Genomic DNA, 10566 nt, shown 5'->3' with positions numbered 1-10566 from the left:
ATTGGCTATTATGTTCGACAGGAAGTTGAGCCACAATTGCCCAACTTTTATGGGTTTAAACTGCCGCTTTTGTGACATAATGTACATGGAACTGTGTCCCCATTTCTCACTGGCAAGCACTGTTACTGTCATTTGGGGCGGGTTTCCTCAGGACATTTCCCGCCACATCAACCATTATTGCCCACCATTCGTGTCAACTTATCGCTATCTCGGTCTCAGATCTCCCGTAGCCCGCCAAACCGCAATGGCAATATCAGCTGGCCGGTGCTGGCTGTTCGTGCTTGGCTGACTGACCTTATTTCCCGTGTATGGTCTCCAGCCTTCACCTTTCTGCCGGTTGTTTTACTCCGGCCGGTGCAGTGCCGACTCGTACGGTTACCTGCGAGATCACACGCACACACCCATCCCCGGTTGCTCAACAAAGCCGTGTCGGTCCTGATAGGCCCAATTTAGTTTTTGCGCGCGCGTGCAGGCGCACAGACGGCCAATCACTTTGCGACTTGAAATGATATTCCACGTGTGTGGTTTTTGGTAGACTGTCTCGTGAATTGGCTAAGTCTGTGCCAACCATACACAACCTTGACTCTTTCAAGTTCAGGCATTCAATTTACACTGCAAAACAGTGTTTAAATAACACTCTTCTGAATTTATATTGAACTATACTTCTTGGAAGTGTTAATTTTACATTTGCAATGTGCGCTTATGCTTGTGCGTAGAGTCTTTCCTATCAGAATTTAGTTTGTAAAGATCCGTCCCGTGTGTTCAACAAAATGTGTCTTATCTACTTAAAAGACATCATCATGAACATGATCATTGCAAGTGCTCAAAGTTTTTGTCCCAAGATGAACTAAACTTTTTTTATTTGAATAACACAATAGGTTTGCTCAACTTAGAAGATGCTCTTGTTGAAAATGAAATCACTATTTGCAAATTGTGTTTCCTCAAATTTCTTTGAATCCGTTTTTAAACTAGTAGTTTGGTGCTAGCTAGGGCTAGTCTTGGCTCGTGCACCAGATCATCAGCACCCGGCCGCTGGCTCACAGCTTGTCTGCAAATGTCAAGCAAACAAGGGTGTTTATATTTTGTCAGCCGCAGCCCGAGATTACTGAAAGAGTGCGCGAGAGTCCAAAATAAAGGTTTCCTGCCAGATTTCCCATCCAAGCAATGAGTCAGTCGATGGACGCGGAGCGCGTCTGGCGTCTGCACCCTCCCCCGTCTGGAAGCACGGTCCGCCCCGCTAAATTTGGGCCACGCAGACCGGAAAGTTCACGTTAGCATATCACGTGGTTTTTGTAAGAACTTTTGTTTCGCGTAACTTGTGATGAAAATGTTGGTATATACGTGGGTTAGGATAGGTTTTCAGTGACTAATTTGTATAATGACTGGCATTGTTATTGAAGTTACCTTGGAAGACAAAGTTTAGTGCTAGCTCTGTTCTATTTTGCTGAAAAGCGCCTAGGCCTACAAGTGGAACCGTGATTTAGTTAGTTTCTATGTAGTTTGGGTAAAAATTTAGATTCGTTCAATGAACATTGCTGCCACTTGATGGAACATGTTCAAGATTTCACTTCCAACAGTAATTGTTGTGTTACAAGACTGACTGTTTGTATCAGGTGTAGAAGGAAATCTGGCTTATTGTCATAGAAACCTGTGTCTTTTTAGGATATTTTGTGGACGATTTCACTGGACCATCACCTAAGAACTGACTTGGTCATCTTTTGTTCCGATATTACCCATGATTCACTTTGTCTTCACTCAGCGGAAGTGTTTAGCGGTCACTGGTGACTCGTCTTGTGTGACAGTATCTTTCCCAGGGAGGAAATCCAAGCCTCGCCACCTCGTAATACGCGCGCGGACAGATGGGATCAAGGTCGCAAGTGCGCGCTCAATGGCGAAACAATTGCTTAACAAATCGCAGGGAGTTTGCAAGCGGTCCTCTGCAAAAAGGAAAAGAGGGCTTAAAGTTTTGACATTTGAGGTTTTTGGAAGCGTGTGTCCAGATGAAGACCCCGGGTTTTGGGTTGTGTTAAGCCATCTGCGTGTTGTTACTGCACGACACAACATCCGGGTGTCTCAGTCATAGATGACGTCATCTAAGCAAAAGTTAGCTGTAAAGGTATCCATATTGAACGATACAGATTTGTCTTAATTAGGGATCACTGAGAGTTGTCCATTCACATTTATAAAGAATCAAAATCTGAGTGTTCTTGTCTATAGTATTTACATAACGCCCACTCCAGCTTTTGGCAAATCATCGGCTGAGTTACGTTTTGTGCGCGTGTGAATATTTGAATTAAGTTGACCCCGCGTATGCGCGTCAATGGGTCAAAAGGGCAGCGACGCGCTAGCTCTCCAACTTAAGTCTTTTGAACCCATTTTGCTCTGCTCTTTTGTAGCAAACTTCTATGAAAATGTCACCTCATCGTATTTCTCCGGTTCGTTAGTGTGACGTCAGTTCAGTTTAAACCACGCCCACTGACCATTAAGCAGCATTGGAACCATTGGAACCGGAAGCTAACGCAACTTGAGTGTTTATCCAATGGGCGCGAGCAATCAGTGGTGCGCGCGCGTGTATGACGTTTTTACTAACGAACCGTATAGCTTCAAACTTCAGGCTTCCAAATTCATCAGAGGGTCACGCCCACTCTCTGCCCCCCAAAAATATACATCAGGTTGCTTCATTTGGCTATATCAATCGCTTGTGCCGTTTTCATCCCCCGTCAGGATTGTTGATCTACCGGCCCTGCTATAGTTCCTTCCCTTACAAGACCTGGGATTAAGAAGTGTGGACAGCAGAAATAAACCGACGAAAAGTTGGCCCCGGTGTCCAAATACTTGGCCGTTTTGATTTATTAGTGGACGACTGTTGCATGTCTGGACTGTTCAAATTGAAGTGAATTTCTTCCACCAAGTTATTGTTGTGGTTCTGAACATGTCTTCCATTAGTTTGCGAAATCTATTAATGGTGTATCGTGATATTTATTGAAATTATTGCATGTTTGGTACCGAAACAGCGACTTTCCGATTTGTTTTTCTCAAATCTTTAGCCAATTTCCAGAGCCTCATCCATGAGATTTTGCCAAAACAATCATTCCAACAATTAATCAATTGATAACTATACAGCGCAGTATTAGTGTCATTACCATTTCACAATAGGTTTTGCCTTCAAATGCTCATCAAGCGTGCTGAGCTTGTACCACACTGCAACTTTCAGCGCATCTCGTCTCAAACGCGCATGTTCAGTTGCAACTTGTTCAAACTCATCACAGTGCGACCTCAGTACAGTTTAGAAGACGCACCTGGCAATATCGGCTCGCACCTGGTAAGGAACAAGAAAGCACTCGCTCGTAATAGTGACATCTTTTCCCCCAAAAGAAACCTGTAAATCCTTGTATAGTATCACTTAACTTATGGTCTTTGGATCGCTATCGGAGACTAATTCGTGTTGACGGATGATGTGACCCTACGTGATTAGACTGCATGTACTTTCCCCTTCCCTTCCCCCCTCCCCCCCCCTTCCCTCTTGTCACTCATCAGGCAGTCATAATTTTGCGCCCCTTTTCCTCCCCCTGCTCTCGTTTCCCCTCGGGATGGGATGATTCAAAATTAAAAAAAAAATAGGAGATTAAAGGCCATGTCAGAATTATATCCCTACCTGCTGAAGGGAAAACGGTCAACAAACTTGATTCTTCGAGTCGGCCATGTTTAATTCATAGCGAGGTAAACTCTTCATTTTTGGAACTTGCGAGTAGAATTAGAAGCAATGAATTAAAGTATTACAGAGTAATACCAGTCTGCTCTGATGAATAATTTAAGTTTTGTGATAAAACATATCCTAATGTTTTAAGCCTCATTTGAAAAAAAAAGTTGAAGGCAAGGTTTTTGAACGCATCAATTATAAATAGTCTGGCACCATCCCATTCAATTTCAAATGTTTACAATTTATAAAACACATTCATGGAACATGATCGAAAAAGGCTTCCTCTACTTCAGTGTCTGGATGGCTTGGCGTGATTGCACCCAGAATGCATTGGGTTTAAGGTATCTTCTTGTAGTTGGATTAAAAAGCGCCATCTTACGTCTGGCAGTCACAAAAAAATCATTGCTTCAGTCACAAGGCAACCTATGAAGGATTTGGAAAAGCTCGAGATTTACTGTGAAATAAGTGCCAGCATTTGGTATGTGTTTTTCATCAAGAGTTTTTCCATTAATAAGACTCTCTGTCTTCTTGCCGATTGGTGGCGCTACACACCCCACAATTATTTGATGCTCGAAGTGTTGAAAGCTTTTTGAAATTCAGAAAAGTTGTTTGTTTGGATTCCTAATTTCCCACCCATTTTCAGTCGTGTTTATCACACCAAATTGTTAGAAATATTTGTAACTTTTGCGCAAACTATACCCATAAACGCCGGGAACGACATTTAAGGGGCATTAAAGAAACAATCAACACGGAACAAGAAATGTGTCGCGTTTATGCCTTTTACCATGTTTACAGGGCAATATCAAGACTAAATGTCCTGTTTTTTTGTTGTCAGCCCTACAGGTTTAGGAGGTAGTGTCCCTTTAATGTTGACAGCCCAAGTCGTGCGTAGAGGCCAGGCGTGAGGCACCGATTACCGGTTGAACGCAGGTGCGTGAGCGTCTCTTGGGGGGTCGGGACGGGGGACGGCCTGCGCTATAGCCCGGGCCGCTTGGGGATTTCACTCGCCACGAAGCCGAGGCGTAGCACCGTCAAGTCGAGTTGTGGATTAATGGGGAGTTTGAGAAGCTGGCAAGGAAGACTCGATGATTGCTTGTGGAGGTCGGGAGGATGGGAAACGAGTCTGAATCAATCTTAAGAAGTGTTTAATGTTGTTTTTTTTGGCGAGTAGAATTCTCTCGTCCAGCTTGTATAGAATGCAGTAATTCGCTTCGAACCCAATAACTCTATGGTGGTGCCGCACCGTAAACATGTTCGTCGTAGTGATTGAAATCTTACGTCGAAGACTTCGACCTAAGACTGAACGTATTTGTGCCAGGGAGTAGGGGGGTGCTTTTACTTAGTATATTCCAGCACCCCCATCCGTAACTTGAGTGTTCCTGTTTTACGAAGTGACTACAAAAGTTACTTTGTTTTCCAATGATTGCCAACGTATCCTCAATTTTGACTCATCAAGATAACTTTACAGGGCAACTGTAACAGAATTAATGGCATCTTTGAAGTTCCACTTTCTGCCCCTTTAGTTCTTTGTTGTTGATCTTTGTTTGTGGTTTTCAGAAAGTTTCATGTTTTCAGGGCCCAGATGATTTCTCTACATGCAAAATGAAAATCCATTTCCATTACTCTTGTGCCAAACAATGACGTACGTCACTTTAGGTAGAACTTAATCCGCCTCGCAGTTTTAGTTTTGGGAAATGGCATTAATATGGTGAATAGTTAAAGATGCAATTTGATATAATTTGAACCAAAAAGAGGGTACCCATTGTTTTACAGGCCAGTGATATGGAAAATGGCACACGACAGTTCAACGTGAACTTGTATAGCCCCTTTAATGCGGTCGCAATGCGTGATTCAACCTTCATGATCCTAGCCACGCTACCCACACGACGGGTCGAGCTGACACTGACAGAAACACAACAACTGTTCTCCAGGACAACCAGCTTGCAAAGACAACCCGCCAAAATACCGAGTTGCTATGGTTAACCGGAACTTCAACCGCGTTTTGCGTTCTTTTGTTGGCCTTTAAAGTGAGGAGTTTTTTTCCCTCCCACCGGAAGGCAAACAGCGCTGGAACAAACACCTCCGTCGACGAACGCGTACCGTATTCGTCCCGCTGTTTTTAGCGGATATTAAAGTCCGTCCCCGGTGACTGTTGCATGTTTTTTTTTTTTTAATTACTTACAAGACACGGCAAAATGAAAATGGAAAAGCCTATCCCACAAATGGGGAAAATCTGATTGATGCCAGTTCTCTTTCGTCGTCTTCCTTTGTGGTCGGTCAACGCTTTTTGAAAAAGAAACAAAATCTGATTTGGAAGACCAAAACATCGTTGATTCTAAGTTTTACAAATCCTGGTGGTGTCTAAATTTTAACTTTTTCCCGTATTTTTGGCATTAAGGAGACTTTTGGAAAAGCCTTTGTTTTTGTTTCGATTTTTCTTTTTACTTTTCCTTTTCTTCTTCTGCCCAATCCCATAGTCTTAGTGCATGTTTTTCTAGTACATACATTACGCCTCATCGAAAAACCACAGCACGAAATCTACCGGTACTGAATCTTTTAGTAAGGCATTTCCCCTTTAATGAACAATCATGGAGAGCCCCTTTAATGTATAATGGGCTCTCCCTCGGAGGCAAATATTGGACGCAGATGGCGGTGATAGATTTCCTCCCCGTCAGGGTTAGGTTGCCAATAATCCCCGCGTAAATGGCATCTTGCGTCCGACCGCCGAGGTATGGCGAGCCGCGTGCGACAGAAATCGCCTATAGGCCAAGGAGTTGGGTTCGTCTATAATATAATCGCATCAGGGACGAGTTGGAAACTTGAGTAAAAGCCACGTGGGCCTATCTGTGCGGTGAACGTCGTACAAGAGGTCCTTTCTTGGCCCGAAAACAAACAATGAATCTGTCTCTAGTTTTATTGTAAAAGTTTCAGTGTTCACCGGTTTCGTCTTAAAATCTCAGTCAAAGTCTAGCCCCACTCAACTGAAAAGTTGAATCGATTTGGGAACAAAACATGTTTTAGGATAACATTCAGCAACGTAGTCAGCAATATTGTTAGACTTTTTCTCTTCTGGATTATTTCAAATTCGAGGATTATATTAATTTCATCAAGTGCCGAGGTCGCAACGTTTGCTAAATGAGACGGTTGTCATACCAACGGGACATGCCCAACACATCATTTAATCGATTTTGAATTCACCAATATCTCAATTGCTATAGAAGCTCGATATTAACCCCCCCCCCCCCCCTTATACCGGATCCGTTATACTGGAGCCAAAATGAAAGCAGTATTGCTCCAACTTCAACACCCGATTGCGTAGTACTGGCAGAAGTGTTCATAAGGCATAAACAAATAAATAGGTCTTAGTCCGTCCTTTTAACGACTTCTTTATCTTTTTCCCCCAAGATGGCGGATTTTTTTTAAGACGGCGGATGAATTATTCCATTTCTCGACTATTTATGATACAAAATTGTGTCAAAAGGAGCCATATCCCTTTCTACACATCTAAAATTTTGTTGGAAACAGATAAAAAGACAAAATATTGACAATATAAGATGCAAAATGTATTGCAAACTAATGTACGAGTAAAATATAAAAAAAAAAACAGGAGGAAGTCGGGAAAAAAAGAGAAGCGGGTGGGGACGAGGAACTGATATATTTTTTACTTGGCGTTATGTGTATCACTGAACTTTACGCACTACATGTTTCTGATTGAGCAGGAAAAATTAATCTCCAAAAGAAATAAAAACCACATTTTCCTTTCAAGTCTGGTTCCGCAAGTTCAACCCCGTCGTCTCCTGTGTATACCCCAGGCGCCACGTCTTCCCTTCCCCAGCCCAAAGGCAAAGCGCATTTCGAGGTCATTTTTATTTTATACTCCGCGTTTGGATGCAATCGCTTAGAATATTGATAATAATGTTAATGCGGAACATGCCAACGTTGCGCCGCTAGCTAGCGGGGGAAATGTGTCTTTACAGCGGGCGCGTAGCGCTGTTCCTGACCGTTTAACGAGGGCCACAGGCCGGGCAAGCACGCCAAGGATTGTCGGGTCGTAAATTCCTGGCGAAGCGCGGTAGCTGACAAATTGAAGGAACGCGATGGAAGGGAAGAGACGCCGACGCTAATGATTTTATCGTGTTGCGATTTTTTTTTTTCATGGAAGAGGTCTGCCGATATCTTTCGCGTCAATGGATTTTCTTCTAGCGAACTTCGGGAGAATGCACCCCCGCGGCCTCGAAAAAAATGAATTAATGAATAAGAATTCAGTTCAGTCTGTCGTTGGTGGCGCCATTGCACTGTAAGTAAGGGAATCGACAAAAATATGAGCTAGACAAACGAGATTTGCCGTGCAACTGATTTTTTTTTATGAAACGTATAACTGTAATCCCGTCTTCGTTGTGCGTTTTTAACTGGGTGCTTGCAGACCTCATTGTTGTTTTTCCAATGCAAATGTGAATTTTCATAATCATAAGCGAAACGGTGATGTGCTGTTTTGGCGAAGTGATGGATCCCAATTACCCGGGGGAAAAAAAACCCGGTTTGTTTTAGTTGTTGGTATGCGTTTCTTGTGTCTTTTTGTTTTGGTTGAGACTGCTGTTTCATGCGTTAAGTGTTTCTCTTTTTGTGTGTTCTTGTACAGAATGTTAAAAGCCGGTGAGGGCCAAGCGTTTCTGCAGATGGCATCGGGAAATCTTGTGGAGGCGCTAATTCGCCGAACTTTGTTGGAAGATAACATCCCCACGGACGATCGCCCTTCAGCTGCCAAGGCAGGCAAGGGACCCAAGAGCGACCCATGGGAGGTCGACATCGACGACGATGACGTCGAAGTGCGCGTGCCCATCATCAAGGGCATCGATACCAAGAAGTCATCCTCCAAGACGACTCCTGGAAAAAAGGAGCCAGTCAGATTGGACTCGGGGAGGAAAGTCAAGGAGGAAAGCAGGAAGGAGACGCTTCTCAAGGAGTGGAGGGAAGCAGAGAAAGAACAGGAACTACGCAGGAAGAAAAATGCAGCTGTTTTGAACAATGAGGAAAGAGACTCTAACGATAACACGACCAAGAGATTGAGTCCTAGCGAGGCAGGCAACACGTCGCCTGGAGCTCTTGGGGAATCCCCCATCAAACTCTCAAACTCCAAGGACAAGGGGAAGAGGAGTAACAGCAACAAGGGCAAGCAGGTCACACCTGACCAGCAACAAGCAACCCCAGGAAAGGAAGGTGGTGCAACTCCAAAGAAGGACAAGAGAGATAAGACTGGGAGCAAGCGAAAGCTTGCTAAGTCCCCGAGAGATTCCCCTGCCGCGGCAGGAGGAGATCATGACTCCAAGTATCTGAGACTTGACAAGAACTCAAACACGTATTGTGGTCGCAGAGACTCTTCTTCTTCAGAGAAAAGCGAAGTGATTTCCCAGTCAGCTGAAAACAACACTAGTGCGGTCCGGTCGTCACCCTGTGGGTATTGGGAGAACGGCAACGGACGCAGACCGAGCGATGATGAAGCTAGGCCCTTGGAACCGAAGCCGAAACGGCCGAAGCTTGTACCTGAGATGTCTACAGGTCTCACCATCGCTAGCATGATCGAGAAGACCCTTGATGCGGGGCTTGGGGCGTCTCTGCGGGCGCCTAGGATGACCCACGCACCCGCTGGGGCACCAGAGCTTCACCCGTTACCCCATACGGAATCCCGCGATCCAGAGACCGCATCTAAGAGACGAGACCACACACGTCACGAGGAGGAGGCCTCAGCCTTCGGTGTGGTGCCCAAACTCCACTGGGCGCTGAACGGCCAGCAAAAGACGAACTCCAAACCGGGCCAGGATTTGGACCTGGGCGGTGCCTTCCCGTCATCGCGCCCTCCGGCACACAAACCTCAAACAGCCGTCGCGCCGACCTCAGGCGTAGTCGTCAATCAGCCGCAGCTCATGCAACCCATCTTCCCAGTAGGAGTTCCCAGGTTCAGTTCCTCTACTGCACCCATCAAAATCGACATCCCCCGGTCCTGCCCCCTCCCCAGCAGCAGTTCATCTCCCGGCTCACCCAAGGACAATCCCCTGTTTTCCCCAAACCACAGTGACGGGTCGCTGTCAGCCAACCAGAGCGACAACGGTGCGACCAGTCCAGGCAACATGGCGGACGGTTCCAACTCCTCCTCGGGAAACAAGAAGAAGAAACGAAAGCGATGTGGTGTGTGCGAGCCATGCATGACCAAGCAGAACTGCGGCGACTGTTCGAGTTGTAAGAACCGGAGGACCGGTCATCAGATCTGCAAGATGCGAAAATGTGTGGAACTTCGCAAGAAATCACAGGTGAGTGAGTCAGCTAGTTTTGTACAGCACCTGTCTTTAGGGTTTTTTTCAGTTCAGCAAAATTTGAGCTGCCATTAGCGTTTTTCTCCCTTTTAAAAAGTATCATGGTAGGCATACACTATGCCCCAACCTAATTATTTAATGCAAAATCGAAGTTTCGGGAATTAATCTTCTAAAAAGTAAGTAAATCTGTCTTTCAAAATGTTACACTGGTAAAGTAGCATAGCGCCCTCTTTCCAAAAATTATGTCCAATCCTCCTGACCGGCGATGTTGAATAGCGCCCTCAACAGTTGGCATTATTCTTTGTTCATTCTCTGTCTGGCGGGCCGGAGCTTGTTGTCGAGTTGGTGGAGTTTTTAGGGGGTTTGGGGTCATTTCCCGACCGGTAAACACACTTTTCCTGATCATCATGACATGCTGATATCAACTGTAAGTTCTTTCCTCAAAGTTACTCAATATTCCTGTAGTTTGTTGGCCATTTATAGTTGATGGTTGTGCCGTATATTGACGAAAACAAAAAACGACAACTGCACTGCATGATGATCTGTTTCTTGTGCATG

At 44.8% G+C, this 10566-nt stretch overlaps 1 protein-coding gene across 1 annotated transcript in view; it reads left to right on the top strand.

Moving 5' to 3' along the window:
- The first annotated feature begins 6403 nt into the window (after positions 1–6403).
- Positions 6404–10566, top strand: part of LOC119731821 — a 35525-nt gene continuing 31362 nt past the window's right edge. Inside the window, exons 1-2 of the mRNA XM_038205093.1 lie at positions 6404–6429; positions 8340–10005. Of these exons, the coding sequence (XP_038061021.1) occupies positions 6404–6429; positions 8340–10005 (1692 nt within the window). The remainder of the gene's footprint in view (positions 6430–8339; positions 10006–10566) is intronic.

Source organism: Patiria miniata, unplaced genomic scaffold (genome assembly GCF_015706575.1).
Source record: "Patiria miniata isolate m_02_andy unplaced genomic scaffold, ASM1570657v1 HiC_scaffold_24, whole genome shotgun sequence".
Taxonomy (NCBI): Eukaryota; Metazoa; Echinodermata; class Asteroidea; order Valvatida; family Asterinidae; genus Patiria; species Patiria miniata.
The sequence above is the reverse complement of the archived record's forward strand: the minus strand, read 5'-3'. Positions and strand labels throughout refer to the sequence as shown.